Consider the following 18,823-nt stretch of genomic DNA (forward strand, 5'->3'; position numbering starts at 1 on the left):
GTTACTGGGCCTGCTCGAGCAAATCGATAAACAAGTGACAGTGACAGTGACAGAATTTTTGTATTAGGTTGACTCAAAATGTATCATATCATGGTACCAGAAAGAATCAGAGTTCTAAGTATCATTAATAAATAACTCAGTTCAGTAGACACAATAATAATTTATATTTAAGACATAATCTATTTCATGTACTTCCAAAGAATTAAATGTGACTTATAACATAAAGCCTATAAGACAAAATATATAAATATTCAATTTCTATTTCTGAACTCATAGCTTATAAGGTCATTTCAACTTTCACAGTATGCTAACAATGTTCACTTAAAGTACTACAAAATGTGCACAAAGTTCATGTGTGGGAAAGTTATTGACCCAGTGAGTACAGGTATTTTAGAGCTATTAAAACTGAGCTAAAATGAGAGGCTTGTGTGAGTGTTGCTTGATAAAATATTGTCCAAAATGAGATATGAAGAACAAACGTATTACAAATATAAGAGAAACAGTAAAACACAGATGCACTGGATGGATTTGTAATAACTGAGCTGCTTTTCACTGGAGAAGATTGGAAGTTCTTCTGTGTGTGTAGCAACAGGAATTTGTTTATTTGTTTATTTATCAATGGTTAGTGATTCTCTGGCACAAAGCCTCGGAGACCAACTGCTAAAGAATGCAATAGCAGAAAAAGGTCAGTAACCAGGAAAGAAGGAGAAAAATAATGGTTGCATTATAAGATAGGAAAGGCAGGTTTGTATTTAATTGATGTCTAAGCTTTATCATGATTCAAAAGCATGAAATTCAAAAGGAACCCATGATAATCCCCAAGAATTTATTATCTATGCTATCTGATCTTGAGATGTCAGAGTAGAGTGGGTAAGGCACTTGCCTTGCACATGGCCAACCTGAGCATGACCCCAGCATCCCATGTGCTTCCCTGAGCAATGCCAGGAGTAATTCCTGAGTGGAGAGCCAGAAGTAACTACTGAGTATTGCCATGTGTGGCCCAAAAACCAATAATAAACCTTTAATGATCTTAATCCTATGGTTGTCACTTTAATGACTGGATCATTTGCATAAATATAGTCATATTTATTACCAATATCCTGAAAAACTTTCTTAAAAAGAATTCTATCCATATTGATGACAGCCTATATTTGTATATTCATTTTACATAAAAATTTTCAAACACTATAATAAAACTACAAATCTTAAGTGATTAAAGAGAAAAAAACTAAGATAAACAATATATAGCCACAGAAAACTGGAAACATGTGTCCTTGACTCTTCCTCGAAGTAGTTTATCTTCATAGGGATATATCTATTTGAAGTTCTGAGTTTGACCAGGAATGCCCAGCAACAGTTGAAGTAGGACTCTCTTGTTAGTAAATCAGGGAGCAAAAGTTGTCAGCACTAGATTGGACTTCAGGCTGCACACCAAGATCCCTCCTGGAGATGGGCCAGATCAATGGTACAGCAGATACAGTGCTCGCCTTGCACACAGCGGGCTCAGCATTCCATATGGTTTCCCGAAACCCTCCCAGGAGTAATTTCTGAGTGCTGATCCAGAAATAAGCCTGAGTACAGCTGGGTATATCCCACCAACACACACAATAAAAAGGTCTAGAATGAGAAATACACACACACACACACACACACACACACACACACACACGTCTGTAAAGCCTGATATGTGATCCTAAGTCACATGAAATGTTAAATGAGAAACATACTGTGCAAATCATGTAGAAATGAAAGACCAACTTAGCATTATTCTGCTTCCTAACTGATTCTACCACTTAGGTATGCAAAAAAAATTTTTTAAGTTTATTAACTTCTCAAAATATGACCTACTAAAATACCCTAAAGACAATAATAATGCTTTAGTTTACGTAATTTATATAAGGCTCTTCATAAGTTAAACAACAAAATAATTGGGGCTGGAGCAACAGCACAGCAGGTAGTGCATTTGCCCTGCACACGGCCAACCTGGGTTCGATTCCCAGCATCCTATATGTTCCCCTGAGCACTGCCAGGAATAATTCCTGAGTGAAGGAGCCAAGAGTAACCCCTGTGCATTACCGGGTGTGACCCAAAAATCAAAAAATAATAATAATAACTATTATTATTATTTATTGTATTACAACATGGTCTGGAGTGATAGCACAGCAGTTAGGGCGTTTGCCTTGCAAGTGGCCAACATAGCTGACCCGAGTTCGATTCCTCTGGCCCTCTCGGAGAGCCCAGCAAGCTACCAAGAGTTATCTCACCCACAGGGTCAAGACTGGCAAGTTCTCCATGACATATTCGATATGCCAAATGCAGTAACACAATGTTACAGGGCCCGCTCGAGCAAATCCATGAACAATGGGAGGACAGTGACAGTGACAGTGACAGTGATTACAACATAAGGTAGATAAATAACCTAAAAGTTCAGACTCCTATTTGACGGACCCAAGTTCAATTCATTCGCCCCTCTGGGAGAGCCCGGCAAGCTACTGAGAGTATCAAGCCCACATGGCAAAGCCTGGCAAGCTCCTCATGATGTATTCGATATGCCAAACATAGTAACAATTGTCACAACAGAGACGTTACTGGTGCCCGCGTGAGCAAATCAATGAACAACGGGAGGCCAGTGACAGTGAATAAATTATATTAACCCAAAATTTTGTTTTAAGTGGGTTATGAACAAAATCTGGATTCATATTAATTTTAATTAAAAAATAATAATTTTCAAATATAGATTTTATATTTGTTTACAAAAATGACTTTTCAGAAAGAAATAGCCTTTAGGGGTTAGAATTAAAATAGTGTAGACAAAGAAAAAAGTATATGCACGATTATATACTTTCACTGTGGTTATTCCCACAATATAGGATTTAATAACGCTTTCTGAATGAAAGGCCATAACCAGTTCTGGGATTTCACTGATGAGGACAAGGCAAGAATAGAAAGCAGTGAACTTTCCCTGAGGAAAGACATTTATTGTGGTATCTTATGATATGTAGAAGTTAATAGGAAACAAAAATATTTCAGGAAGAGTGAATAGAAGACACAGAGTCTTGAGTTAGGAATAAACTTGTTTAAGAAACTAAAATGAAGTCAGGGTGGCTGTAAATTAGCTAACAAAGGCAAGAGTGATTCTAGGTCATTAACAAAGACGAAAAGCTCTTGTACTCCATCTTAGGACTCATTCATACTGCTCTTATATGTCATGAGATCACCAGGAGTTAAGAGACCTTTTATCCTGATGCCATTTACTCAACATCTGCAATGGTTTGATGTTTCAGATCGTTCTGGGAAAACAGCTACGGGAACTATATGCATCGAAGTTCCTGATGCTAACGATTACTGTCCAGTAATTTTTTCTGAAAGTGACAATATCTGCATTGGCTCTCCAGCAGTAGTGATCTATGTCAGTGATCATTCTTATGGGTCTCCCTTTACCTTCTGTGTTGCTGATCAGCCACCAGGGACAGCTGATTTATGGGATATTAGATCAATAAATGGTAAGTGGAAGGCGGGCTTATTCAAATTGTATGGTAAAAGGCAAAAACAATTGCCAAATAATTAGTGAAGCCATGCAGTAATACAATTTCTCTTTTTATTATTCTTATTATATTTACATTAAATGAAAATAAACATGTTGCACAGAACATTTAAAAAATTGAATCGAATTGAAATAAAGCTAAAAATGTTTTTTAAGTGACACATTTATAAATTTAGTACATAAATATAAGCCTATCAATTTATGTATGAGCAGTGCTAACCTAATACTTGTTCCATTTGTAACAAAAATTAACTTGCCAAATGTCACCGTTTCCCATTATGAAGTATTTCACATTAGTCACTAAAATGTCACGTAAATTCAGCTATGGAATATCATATATTCAGCTATCCCATAGCTGAATTTGCATACTTTTTACTCATTTTGGAGCACATCAAACCCATCAGGTCATTTTTATAAAGAGATATGAACTTAGACTTATTGGTAAGGGTAAATATTTAAATCAAAAGTGCTCAATGTGAGAAGAAAGCTGTAGTTCATATTTAAGTGTACACTACTTAGCATTAAAATTAGAACAATATGAAGGTTTCGGATACAAAGGAAGGCATACACCAAAGCTCTAAAGTAAAAATCTGATCCCAAAGTAGCATGCATGTGTATATGAACATTGTCAAGGAAGAATTCATGTCTAACATTTTTTTTAAAACTGAGATTAAAATTTATTTTATTTTAAGTAAGATTAAAATAAAATAAATAAAAGGTAACATAAGAGTGTATATACTTGAGTACTTCTGAAATTGTAAATACATAAAGGAAAATAAAATGTTATTAGAGGGCCTCATTTGGGCAAAGATCATTCCCTAACCTGATATTCACTTTGGGGTAGGAAGGACTTTGGGATCGGGCATGGGGGTGGGGTGGGAGGGAATCAGTCTGGAGAGCCAAGGTGAAAGGAACTACTCACCTCTCTGAGTCATCAGTTCCCTCATCCTGGGGCAGCTCTGGCATGATACCAGAAAGAGATCACATTAATCAACGGAAGAAACTAGGTAATCAGTTTTTATCATAAGAACTTTTTGCTCTTTTAGATAAACCACTTTAATTTTTTTAACTAAACAGATTTAAAAGATTTTATTAAAAACAAGAGCAATCTAGGCCCTGAGAGTATACAGGGATAAGGCACTTGATTTGCATTATTTCAATATGGGTTTGAATCCTCGGTCATTTCTGAGCAGAAACCCACAAGTAGGTAATGCCAGGTGTGACCCTAGCACAAAAATAATAAAAAGACCAATCTGAATGTACTTTTCCCTAATATCCCATTTTTTACAACTGTTAAAATGCATTTTTTTTATTTAGATCCTTAGTATGAATAAAAACATAAGATAAAAAACTTGGCAAAGGTGTTCAAATAGTATTATAAATTTGTTAGTTTTAAAAAAAAACTAAAGTAAATGGTCCTTAGAGCTTTGTTTTAAAACTGATGCTAAAGAAACAAATAAACTTTCACCTGCCAAGTTTTCTTAAATTCTCACACTAATAAATGTTCATGTTACATTTTGGTGGACAGAGTTGCTTTATTCTATAGATGAGTTCAAGTGAAAACCCATAATAATTACTGATTTCCATGGTCTGATTAATTACTATTCATTAGCACAGCGGTAGGGCGTTTGCCCTGCACGCAGCCAGCATGGCCAACCTGAGTTCGATTCCTCCGCCCCTCTCAGAGAGCCCCGCAAGCTACCGAGAGTATCTCGCCTGCACGGCAGAGCCTGGCAAGCTCCCCGTGACATATTCGATATGCCAAACACAGTAACAACAAAGTCTCCAATGGAGACGTTACTGGGCCCGCTCGAGCAAATCAATGATCAACAGGAGGGCCTTTACTTTACTTTTTACTTTTATTTAGGTATAATTTCATCAATCTCTAACAATTTACTGGGTTAATAGATTTTTAACCTGCATTTTAACCAATTATTTTTATAAAAGTGATAGGCAACTGATGGTATTTATAAGCTGTACTAAATAGATGACTTTCAGTGTTTACTTTCAACTTTATTTTTTTCACTCACTTGAGAAATATTTTTTGAATGCCAGTTATTGACTAAGAATTTTCACTCAGGAAGTAAGCAGCAGGATATAATATTTCCTTACAAAAAAATTCATGGGGAAATTTAACAATCCATTACAAATGGTTTTTAAAAAATATTAAAGAAAGACTAGTGACGAAGGCTAAATAAAAACAACAGGCCCTAAATTTGGGGGGGGGGGGTTATTAGAAAGAGCTCATCTCAATTTTAACTTATCTTCTTTTCCTTCTCTTTCTTTTCAGCTACCTCAGCAATTCTGGTGCCCGAGCAGCTCTTAATTTCAGGAATTTACCAAATTCCCATCGTAGTTAAGGACAGTTTTAACCGAGCTTGTGAATTGTCACAGGTCATACAGTTACAAGCCTGTGACTGTGACAATAACCATGTGTGCTTGTACTCTAGCACCACAGGCATCTATGGCTCTGCTACCAATGATATATATATCACTGAAGACCAAGTTGGGGGTTCAAATGTTGGTCTCAGCCGAACAGGGATTGGCATGATCGCCCTGGGTGCCTTACTGCTGCTTTGTAAGTACTGGGCGAAATTCTTCTTTTCAGCTATTCTTCAAAGTAAGAATGGAGCCAGGTATTCTGGGATGGCTAGGTTTAGTGAGCATCTGTAGCAGGGAATCTATATCATTTTGGGGGTGGGGAAAGTTAGAAAAGAGCAAACTTATTTGCTGTCAAGAGCATGTACTTGTTCTTATTCAGTAACACTAACTTACAAGGTCTAGGGTTAGTGAGAGTCATAGAAAGAGGAAATACATGCAAATCCCTTAGGGTTATAGAGCAAAGCATTAAAGTAAATCTTATGAAAGTTCAGCAAAGAGCACTAAAAAGAACAGAGAGAAAAACAATTATGTCACAGCGGGAAAGTTGGGGAAATCTTCACAGAGGCAAAGTTTTGAAAGAAGGACGGAAGGGACATTTGGGAAGTAGTGGTAAAAGACAGACTAGGAGTCATCATGCAGAAACGTTCATGACAGGGAAACCTTCTGGATTACCATCTACTGGCAATGTATTCAGTGAAGCTTTATGGACTCTGTTATAGAAGAAATCAGTAAGAAAAGAGCATAAAACAGAGCATTAGCTTTTGAACTCCGATACGTGTCTGTACTAGGACCAACTCCATAAGAATAGTGAGATCGCTCAGATAAACATTCAGAAACAGTCCTTTCTGTATATCATTCTTCTTAGTAGGGATGGGAGGGGTTGGGCAATACTCAGGAGACCAGACAATAGTGGAGATCATATCAGGGTCGGTTACATGCAAGGCAAGTACCTAACTTCTGTACCATCTCTCCAGCCCTCTCTGCATCCTTTTTTTTTTTTTTAAATCTAGATTCTCTGAGGAGAAATGCTTTATTCATTTTAGCTTACCTCCGGTAACACTGAAACTTTGTACAGAGCAGAATTGGATTCTAAAAGTATAAAAGTGACTTAATTCTTCAAAATACAACATTAATATGTTTTAATGGAAAACTAAAACCTAAAGTGTTGTTCTTAGGTATAAAAAATAACTGACTATAGGAAGACTTGCTCTCTTAATCTGAGGTTTCAAGGCAAAAGAAAGGTTGTATATGATTTTTCAAAATAATATTAGCTAGATTTTCCCAGAACGCAAAACTTTTAAGTGGAGATATCTGTTTACCTCTGCGTCAGTGACTCTCAACCCTAGCTGAGCATGTGATCAACATGCAAGTCTAACAATTTCTGATGTCCAAACAGGAGTACTCAAGATGAAATCAAACTCAAAGTTTGTTTAAGACCTCTGTGTAACTGAGTAATTAAAAACTCAAAATCAGGCACACAGAAAACATCATAAGTCTTCTTAATCCAGGTCAAAAAACCATGACAGTTCTTAAACTGTTTGCCGATTGGGGACAGAGAGAGGCAAGCAGGGGATGTGAATACTTTTTTGTGGACAAAGTCACTTGTTCATGGGGATAAACATCCTGTGGGGAAGTCTAGGGTCTGTTATTCAGGGGGAAGAAGGACCCTAGCCCTAATCTATTTGCAAAGGGTATTTAATTAAAGACTTAGGTATACTTCAAATAAGACAATGCACAGAGTAATTGTAGTTGGTCCATGCAAAAAAGCATGCATTTTCTTCATTAGGTAATGCCTTTGTTAGACAAAGTTCATGTTCATTTAAATTCACAGAAACACAAAGAAATGGGGTAAGAATCTTGAGACTACCTACTCTAGTCCTTTTCCAGAAGGTTCTCTGGAAACACTAAACTTGACCCTCCATTTTTCATAGTGCACATAGCAAAAATTCTCAGTCATTTTAATAAAATTCTTGACTCTGCAGCTTTTATATTTTCTTCTATTCTCATGAACCCATTCACAGTAGAATGTAGGATATGTTAGGGATTTGGGAAGGTATAAAAAAAATGACCCAAAGAACTAATTATATTCAAGAATATTAGAAAACTTAATTAGTGTCTGTATTTATCACCTAATAGTATAGAAATAGGCAAGTCTTCCACTATATTTTATTGACAATTTTTGAAATAAATACAATAGGAAGTGGAGAAATACCACATGGATAATGTGCCTGCCTTATCAGAACAGAGTGCCACCATGGGATCAGCCCCCAGTATCACACATGGTCCCTCAAACCCCACCAGGCGTGATCCTTGAGCACAGAGCTAGATGTTAGTCCTGAGATTAGCTGGGTCTGGCCCCAAATAAAATTAATTAGTTAACAAAGCACAACTTAAACTTTGAAAGTGATATTTTCTTGATTTATAGTATAAATAGAAGTATTAAAGAGGTCTTCTCTGTAAACCCTGTAACTAAATCTTGTAGCACAGCGGTAGGGCGTTCGCCTTACAAGCAGCCAACATGGCCGACCCGAGTTCGATTCCTCCGCCCCTCTTGGAGAGCCCGGCAAGCTACCGAGAGTATTCGATATGCCAAACACAGTAACAACAAAGTCTCCAATGGAGACGTTACTGGGCCCGCTCAAGCAAAATCGGCAATCAACGGGAGGGCCTTTACCTTACCTTTACCTTACTAGTATATATTAATTATATTTTAACATAGCTATGTGTATATTTGTATATACACACATATGTTTACATGTGGTATGTTTGGTTACATGGTTTCATACATATTGATCTCTATATGGGTATGCAAATATGCAACTCACAGATAATCTAAATGTGCACACAGATATATCCGAATGCCTGTATATATCCATACTTGCTTATGTAAGTTCATGTTTACTCATCGGTATTCATATATGTAGACTTACAAGTACAAATGCATAGATCATTTCACATATGCACATATAAATGCACTTCTGTATACTAGGAACTAGAAAACTGGATTTAAATATTAGATCTACTTCCAATCAGTTCAGAAATCTTAAACTAAATGAAAGATTACATTTTTTTCTTCTTACATTTTTGTTTCAAAATGTTTCTCTAATCTGCCAATAAAAAGCCCAGATTTTACAATCTCAAACTCCTTCCATTACAATGTTAGCGATCTATGTGATTTGGTGATATTTTATTTACAAATGTAGATATGTACACCCAATCCTTTAGGAGAAAACTGATGGTTGTCTTACATTTCTATATACCCCTCTGGTTCTAAAAATAATAGTACATTCTTTTTGAAGGATCATTTCATAACTTCCTCGATCAAGTAATATGAATTAATTCTTCCTTTTTACTTTCCTGGACAGTGTCACCGCTCTTGCTACTGATTTGTTGTTGCAAACGAAGGAAGCCAGTAGGCCTGGGGACAAGGTTTGCTCCTGTGCCGGAAGGAGGAGAAGGAGTGATTCAGTCTTGGGGAATCGAAGGAGCCCAACCGGAAGACAGGGTGAGTGGGCTTCCACTCGCCAGAGAAGCATGGGTATCAGTGGTATTGAGCATGCTTGATAAATATATTAAACATGAATATCATGTCAATATTCAATGTTTCACATGAATTCTTCATATTTAAAGTCTTCTTTTCTTTTTTTTCAGGATGTGTCAAATATATGTGTGCCAATGACTGCCTCTAATACCCAGGATCGGATAGATTCTTCCGGTCAGTTGATACTAAAATCTGTTTATCCTTTTAAAATTTGCAACGCGATTCAATCTGATAAATCTCACCTATAAGCACTTTATTAGGAAAAAGCATATGTACTGCTGTTCTTGGATACCATTACAGTTCAAAGGAGAGTCACAGGTTTAAAGAGGCCTTTATTCTTTACTTTGTTTAAACAACAGACAATAAAGTGAAATAATTAAATGAGAAACTCTAGAACTAGAATGAATAGGTTTGATTCCCAGCTTGATCATTTAGTAGTAGCGTGATCTAGTTATTACTAGAGCAAGAAACTAACCTCCCTGGTTCTCAATTTCCTTATCTTTAAAATTGAACATATAATTTGAAAGTATTGTGTGAGGAACAAATAAGTATATATAAATATACACACATATTATGTGTGATAAATATATTTTGATATATCTGTGCCTGGAGATAGAAGATAGATTGAGGATGGATAAAACTACAGACATAGACACAGATAGTATAAATATACATTAGAATGGTGTAGGATAAATGCTATGGTAGCCATTGTTTGGAATATAAACATTATAAAAGGAATATAAAAGGAAAAAATATAAAAATAAAATATAAAATATAAAAATATAAAAGGAAAAAAAAAGACAGCAAATAAGGACCAGTGACGATAGTACAGGAGTTAAGGGCTTGCCTTGCATGTGGCAAACCCTGTTTTGATTTCTACCACTGCATATGGCCCCCTGAGAACCACCAGGAATGATTCATCAGCATAGAGTCAGGAGTGAACAAGAAGGAGGAGGAGGAGGAAGAGGTAAGTGAGAAGGGAGTGGAGAAAGAAAAGGAGAAGTGATGGAAGATATACAGAACTGTTCTTAAATTTACATATTTATTTGCCTCACCATTTTATACTCTTCAAATTTACCAGTCCCATGCACAGCTAAGATCCCCCAAAAATACCCAGCTATTGGGCAATAATTGAACAAAGAGGAGAGGTTGGCCAATTCTAGGGCGAGTCTGACATTTCTCTGTGATGGATGGTTCCTTACAATCCCAAATCCCACTAGATGCAAAGAGCCGAAGGTGTCTCCCCTGCTGTGAATGCAAGCTCTCTCACCAGTTCCAGGGGGGATGGAGGACTGTGAGTTTCAGTGTCTCAAACTTATAAATGGACTTGCTCTAGTAGGTTCCTGAGTAGACAATCCCTCCCCAAGGACCAAATGGCAGTGGTGGGGTGCCACCACTTTCTAGACTGTGGAAGGTGCTCAGTGAAGCATCATCTCCTCTGCCCTTGGCAAGTTTTATGTTTTTAAGCATTGGTAGAATTTGTAGAAATGTGAGAAGGCCAAGGGTAACAGCTGGCTCCTTCTGCTAAGCAAGCACAGAGACACAGCTATAATGCAAATCACTGGTTGCCAAACTTTCAGGTACTACCCCTTCTTTGCTGTGAGGGCAAAGTACTCGGCAGACACATGTGTACAACTTCTGCACAGCACGGCTATATAAAATCTCTCCTTTCAGAAATCTACACCAATACCTATGCAGCCGGAGGAACTGTTGAAGGGGGTGTATCAGGAGTAGAACTCAACACAGGAGGCATTGGGGCAGCTGCTGGCTTGGCAGCTGGGGGAGCATCAGGAGCGATACGGAGGAGGAGTTCAACACAAGGGACCCAGTGGGAGTACGCAGACAATGGCCTCAACATGGCTTTCCTGGACAACTATTTCTCAGAGGTACGTTCCCTACACACACACACACACACACACACACACACACACACAATATATACCTGAGACAAATCATCATCATCATCATCATCATCATCATCATCATCATCATATCATCATCATCATCATCATCATCATGGCAATCAGTTCTTCTGAAATTTGATGTCATTGTTAACCCGGTTCCATTTTGAATTTAAACACTTCAGGGTGGGAGAGACAATACAGCAAATATGGCTGTCCAGCATATGGCTGACCTGAGTCAGATCCCCACAAACCTCCAGGATTAATCCCTAAAAGAGCCCATTGTGACCCCAAAACCTTATAATACATATATACAGATATATTACTTATACTAAATGTCAAATATCAATTTTCTGAAGCATTTCATATTCAATTGACATAACACATTTTGTTTAAAAGATTCACAACTCATCATTTTACTTTTTCTATTTTTCTGTCTTCCTTCTGTCATTACACTGTTTACCCTAGCAACCACAACACAGGAGAATCCTGATGCAAAAAGGGGGAGAAGACCATTCATGTTCACTCCTTGATTTCCTTACTGCTTTCTGGATGCCTCCAGAAAATAAAAATAAAAAATAAGACAGAATAGGGAAAGTAAAAGAGTTAGCACTCAGGAACTTCAGAATGACTTGCTTACGCATCAGGGTCTAGAGCCCATGTTGCATTCTCTAACGTCCCATCCACTAAGTGGCCCTCACTAGAAAGGCATCATAACCTTGTGAGTGTTGTAGAGAAACATCCCAGAGCTATTGAGTTAATGTAAAGCATAAGGAATAAATAAATCCTCTGGTGACTTCTTAGCATGTTTATTTCATTTAACCAGCAGTCCATTTTCTCTTCCATTATAATTAATTGGCTTTAAACCCCCTAGAATAGTATATGCGTTTCACCACTAGTCTTAATAGCAACAACAAAATATACTAAGAACACTGTTGTAATTGTCAACTGTATGTTAAAGTTGATGGTTAGATGCCAGAGAGATAGTACTGAGGGTAAGGAGGAACTTGCCTTGCACACAGCTGACTGTTCATTGCTTGGCACCCCAAATGATCTCTTGTAAGTCCTGTAACCAGAAGTAAGTCCTGTCCACTGCTAGGTGTTTGGACCTAGAATAAATGAATAATTTTTTAAATATTCGTCATTGTAAATACCACTGAGATAATATTCAAAGATAGGACCTATTATTTAAATGAGTGATTATAGCACTAAGTACATTCCACAAATGGCACAAATTATGTATATATCACCTAACTATGTCATATGTTATATTTAATGACTCATTAATTTAAATCATGCTAACACTAAGGGAGCTTTACCAGGGATTTCAATTTTTCTTTTGATTACAATTAGACTTGTAAAGTGTTTTTTTCTCTCTATGAGCATCAAAGTCCTATCTCCCCAGATGTTTAAGTCCTACACGTAAAACTTAAGATTTCAGAGGTGGTGAGATAGAGCTTCTCCCATGGCCAGGTGAGTGGAAGAATCTAGGGCTTCTTTTCTATCACTTTTATACTGATGGTTTTCAGCCATCAGTCTGCAGAAGGCTCTTGGTCTGCAGAATTCTCCTGCCAGTCCTTGAAAATTATTACCACTTAATACAGGGTACACATTGATAAATTTTCATTTTATAATATTAGATAAACAAAAGTAATACACAAAATGTTATCACAAATAATGGTTTAATTTATGTCTTAGCAGTATGCAAAATATTTCTCCTATTTTCACCAGCCCACAGATGTAAAAAGATTGAAAGCCACTGCTTTATACCACCAACTCAACAGCTAATTGTGCCCCAGGAAAGCAGGCATTATGATCTTGTCACAGTACCACTTAAACTTTTAAACAGCAAAGTTTAACGGTAATGCCAAACTCAAGAATAATATATTTCAAGACCCAAAGACCTTCATTCTCTAATGGAAGAATTGCAGTTCTGTACTGACTTATGAGAAAGTAGCATAACGCAGAAGTAAAGGGGTAACCAGATTTAAGGTAGCACTCTATAATTCTTTAGGGCTTGGGCATGCCACGCATCTTCTCAGAGCTATAGATTACCTTACTTATAAAGCAAGGTGGTATCAGTCAGTTTTAATGCTGAGAAGGCATCAAGCATCACAGCAGGTGTGGGAATTGGGGATGAAAACCATTTGAGTCTTTGCTCCAACACCACCCTCTTCAAAGAGAAATTAAATTTTTTTCTTAAAAATAAAAACTGTTAGGTTCCTACCTAGAATTTTATTTAAACACTCTCATAAAAAGCAGTTTTAGGTATCAGACTGTACAGAGATTGAGGAACTTGCCTTGCACATGGCCAACCCTGGTTGGGCCCTGGTACACATATCCCTGGTACCAAATACCCACTGGCCCCATGAGCACTGTCAGGCATGATCCTTGAGCAAAGAGCCAGAAATAAGCCTGTGGGCAACACTGGATGTGATAAAAAAAATTAATAATAATAATAATATTTTAAATGATACTAGATAACATCTTAGTGCTTTCCTTCTTAAAACCCAGTTCCAGAAACAATCCAACACTTTATTTCAGGAAACACAAAACTTATTTTCCTTTTTCTCAACCACTTTGAAGTACACGGTTTGTACTATAGCACTGTAGCACTGTCCTCCCATTGTTCATCAATTTGTTCAAGTGGGCACCAGTAACATCTCCATTGTGGGACTTGTTGTTACTGTTTTTGGCATATCAAATATGTCACTGGTAGCTTGCCAGGCTTTGCCGTGCGGACAAAATACTCTTGGTATCTTGTCAGGCTCTCAGAGAGGGACAGAGGAATCGAATACAGGTCAGCCGCATGCAAGGCAAATGCCCTATCCGCCGTGCCATCACTCCAGCCCAAAGTACAAGGTTTACAATACTTTCATCACTTAGCATCCCTCATTCCAATACCGCACTCACTATCAGAGAGCCTGCTTCTCTTCACCAGGGATCCTACAGTCAGCTCAATTCTTATACAAAATCTTCAGTTCCTACTTTAAACATTGGTTATTCCCTTATTCCCTTACTCTGTATTTTTTTTTTAATCTGACATACAGAAGAGATCTTTGTGTGTATGGTGGTATTGACACTTACACACATAGAGATAAATAGAGCTAATGTCCTGAGACCCAACAAAACTGTAAATAAATGATATGTTGAAAAAATAATTGTTTTTTTTTCAAAAACTATGCCATTGTTTTTAGAGGTATATAAATATTGTAAATTATTATTATGAATAAACATTTGCTAATACATTTTAAATTTACATGAATTAGATAAATCCTACACACTAAGAACTTAGTGACTGATAGCCTCACTGATAGCCTTTCTTTAGTAAGAATGGTAGTCTCTAGGCATATATATCTATTTAAGTTTAATTAAAACTGAAATATAATATGTAGTTTCTCAGTCACACTAATAAAATTTCAAATATTTAGTAAAAAATATTTAGAACATACCTAACTATATTCTGTAATTTCTGAGCTACCTCATTAATAATTTTTAAGTATAAAAGATTAAAACAGTCTTTGATTCAAATTTTTAACATACATTAAATTTATTGTCGATAAGCTTTCAATCAAGAAAAATTTCTATAAATGCAAATGCCATATGTCATTAATGCAGACTAACATATTAAAATTCAATTATTTCAAAAAAACAATAAAATACCAGTGTTCTCTTCAGATCACTTTATCAAAAAAAATGGAGATTATATGTTTGTAAGACATTTCTATCATTTTTCTTTCATTGTTTAAAGAAAAAACAAACTTCCAATTTTTTTATCTCTTATTTTAGAAAGCATATGCTTATGCAGATGAAGATGAAGGTCGTCCAGCAAATGACTGCTTGCTCATCTATGATCACGAGGGAGTAGGGTCTCCTGTGGGCTCCATTGGTTGTTGCAGTTGGATTGTGGATGATTTAGATGAAAGCTGCATGGAAACTTTAGATCCGAAATTTAGGACTCTCGCTGAGATCTGCTTAGACACAGAAATTGAACCATTTCCTTCACAGCAGGCCTGTATACCTATCAGTACTGACCTCCCTTTGCTTGGACCTAATTACTTTGTTAATGAATCTTCAGGAATGACTCTCTCAGAGGCTGAATTTCAGGCAGAAATGGCAATGGCTGAACCCCTTATTCATGGGGATATTGTCGTGACTGAAACTTATACTACTGCTGATCAATGTATGCAACCTACAACAATTGTATTTGACCCTCAACTTGCATCCAATGTTGTAGTAACCGAGACAGTCATGGCACCTGTCTATGATGTTCAAGGGAATATTTGTATACCTGCTGAGTTAGCTGACACACACAATGTAATCGTTACTGAGAGAGTGCTCTCCAGTCCCTGTATGCCTGACATGAACAACAGTAGCATGACTGATGGCTGTATTTTGGTAGCGCCAGAAATTCAAGTGACACAGATGATGAGTCCAGACATTCACATAAGTCAAACCATTGATTCTACATCCCCAATGACATCTCGACACAGAGTTACACGGTATAGTAACATACATTATTCTCCACAATAACTGCTCTATGGTCCATCTATGTGAAGATGTTGTACCTTGTAATCAATATATCCATCAAAGATTTTTCAAGTACTATAATTAACTATGTAATTGTAAAAAAATAAGGAAACATTCAAATGTTAATGCCCCTTTTTACTTATATCATTTTGGAGAGTAAATATGACCAAGCACTTTACATAAAACTTTTTAAATTTTTTATAATTTTAAATATAGTGCCAAAAACTTGATAAAAATGAATTACATCCTTTGATACTATCTAATAAATAATTCATGACTTGCAAGGCAAATCTTAGAGATCATGACTGCTGGAGCTGGTTATGTAGGCCAAGATGCCCTTATTATTCAAGGTTGCAAAAAGTTTTCTGTGTATTCAACAGTGCTCTTATTTTTAGAAAAATATTTCTATTAAGAATTATTAAGAAAATGAGTAAACATTTCTGAAAGAAAACTGAAAAGGAAGAAGAAACCTCTATCAATAAAGATCTGGAGTCATTTGTCTCTTCTTCAAAGTATTTCTCAATATGTTCAATATTTAGGGCATATTTACTTTAACAGAAAAGGGGTGCTGCCAGTTAAATGTATCACTGGAAGAAGTTCATTTAAGTGATTTTATGTATGTATAGATATACATTATGCATATATATACATAACTCAATATAAATGAATAGTTTTGCACTTTATTGATTTATATTCATTGTAAGTTAACTTAGAATATAAAAGTTGTGACACTAGAGTAGAATTTGGGAAATATTAATTCCCCCCTTCAGAGAAAAATTTTCCCTACTTTTGAGTATTTATGTAAAAAATATGATACATGATTCTACCGGTTTTACTAATCTGAGTCATTCAGATTTCATTTGGTGACTATATAGTCTCTAATGATAACTCTCAAATTATGCCTATATTCAACAATATTTACTTAAAAGCTATTATCGTTGAATATTTCTCGTGGCTCTATAAACATATAGGTAAGACAGACATTCCTGAATTCATGGAATTTCTCATTTATTTCTAGCCTTAAGATAAAACTCTGAGGATAAAACTTGAGTTATTACCAAGAATAACAAAATATCTGAGCTAATTACCATTTGAGTTCATTACCTAGTACTGTTTCCAATTAATGAAATGGAAATACATGCTTAGATTGCTTATTTTAGTAGACATAGGGCTAGCTTGGGAAGAAAAACTATCAAGAGCATTTAATTCTGTAAAATATGTGAATTTTATAAGTAATAGTGACGTCGTTAGTAAGATGATGTAAATGAGATCAATGTATTCTCAGGGCTTATTCCTTTTGGAAGGAAACAATTAGACTGCTTCTTGCTTAAATGTTGTTTCTTTAGAAATAAAACTATTGTAGAATTTGAGGCATCAAATTTTGGAAAAGGAATCTAGAACTAAGCAGGATATATAATCAGAATCAGCTAATTGTGGAACAAAACCTAAAATCCATTGCTTATGTGCTTTAGACAATGTGTTTCTTTAAATACCAAAATTGCATCAGGCAGATTTATTTTTACACATTATACCATCTTTGTTATCTCCTAATTTGGGGGGAGGGCAGGAGATTATTTCTTTAAAAATAGGTTTTGTGAAGTTTACGCGAAGAATGGCCAAAGCATCAAAATGCAGTGATCTTTTCAAACTTCTTGTGTTACAATTGTTATAGTCATTCCTTAATTTAGTTATCAAAACCAAGATTTTATCACATTTCACTACTTTGTAAATTGAAGAAATCCACAGGGTAGCCAATGAACATTGGTGTCATGGTTCTTTTAACAATCATCTACAAGTCCTATAACTGAATACATGAAACTGAATATATGAGGGGCTAGAGCACGGTAGGGCGTTTGCCTTGCACGCAGCCAACATGGCTGACCCGAATTCGATTCCTCCACCCCTCTTGGAGAGCCCGGCAAGCTACCGAGAGTATCTCGCCTGCATGGCAGAGCCTAGCAAGCTCCCCGTGATGTATTCGATATGCCAAACACAGTAACAACAAAGTCTCCAATGGAGACGTTACTGGACCCACTCGAACAAATCGATGAACAACGGGAGGACAGTGACAGTGACCTTATGGATCTATCTCTCTTGAAGCTGTGCTTTATTAGGGCAATAATTCTAAGAGTTATTCAATGATTAATGAAGTGATTCATATTTTAAAATTTGGAAATTTAAAAAATGATGAATAAAATTATCATGAAAATTCAACTATAGTATAAATTTTAAATTAGATGAAAACACTCATGAGAAAGGTAAAAAAACTATTCTGCCAAGCTATCATTCTATCAGTCACAAATATTTGATATTATTACTCAGAGGAAATCTACTTGTGGTAGATACCTTTTTTCATATAATTTGTGGCAACAAGACCTTAGCCATTTCATCTCTCTCAACATTACAAGTAAACAATCCTTCATTATTCCAAGGTTGTCAATAAGGTTTAGATATGATTCTTGCTTCTGAAATGGGTCTACTTTTAAACAATCTCATGAACAAAATAGGAAGTAATTGCAAGATGTCCCTCCCCTTCCCTGCTTGCATTTAAAGTATTGTTTTATATAGGTAGTAAATATGAGAGCTTAAGCATTTATGTTTGGAAATAGAAGAAAGATCTGTAAATAAATTCAGAAGACTAGGATACTAGATTCAATTAAAATATATATATAATACTATATAGTTTTATTCATATCACCTGACTCATGGCAGTACTTGAGGGAACTGTTTTATTAATTTTTGAATGAGTTTTCCTTTTTGAAAAATGTCATAAGCTTTAGTGAAAAGGAGACATTAAGAATATAGAGATTATTTTTACATTTACTTCAGGAAAAAATAGCATTTTAAAAAACTATATCCTTTGGGCTAGATATTTCTGAAGGCATTGTATCACTAAATGTAATAAATTTTAACAATGTTTTGGAT

At 36.0% G+C, this 18,823-nt stretch overlaps 1 protein-coding gene across 1 annotated transcript in view; it reads left to right on the forward strand.

The window, feature by feature from the left end:
- The window catches only part of DSG4 (desmoglein 4), a 31,361-nt gene extending 15,460 nt beyond the window's left edge, over positions 1 to 15,901 (forward strand). Inside the window, 6 exon segments of the mRNA XM_056138447.1 lie at positions 3,285 to 3,503; positions 5,835 to 6,122; positions 9,292 to 9,431; positions 9,578 to 9,641; positions 11,142 to 11,353; positions 15,158 to 15,901. Coding sequence (XP_055994422.1) covers positions 3,285 to 3,503; positions 5,835 to 6,122; positions 9,292 to 9,431; positions 9,578 to 9,641; positions 11,142 to 11,353; positions 15,158 to 15,901 — 1,667 coding nt within the window.
- The last annotated feature ends 2,922 nt before the right edge of the window (positions 15,902 to 18,823 follow it).

This window comes from Sorex fumeus, unplaced genomic scaffold, assembly GCF_029834395.1.
Source record: "Sorex fumeus unplaced genomic scaffold, SorFum_2.1 ptg000128l, whole genome shotgun sequence".
NCBI lineage: Eukaryota > Metazoa > Chordata > Mammalia > Eulipotyphla > Soricidae > Sorex > Sorex fumeus.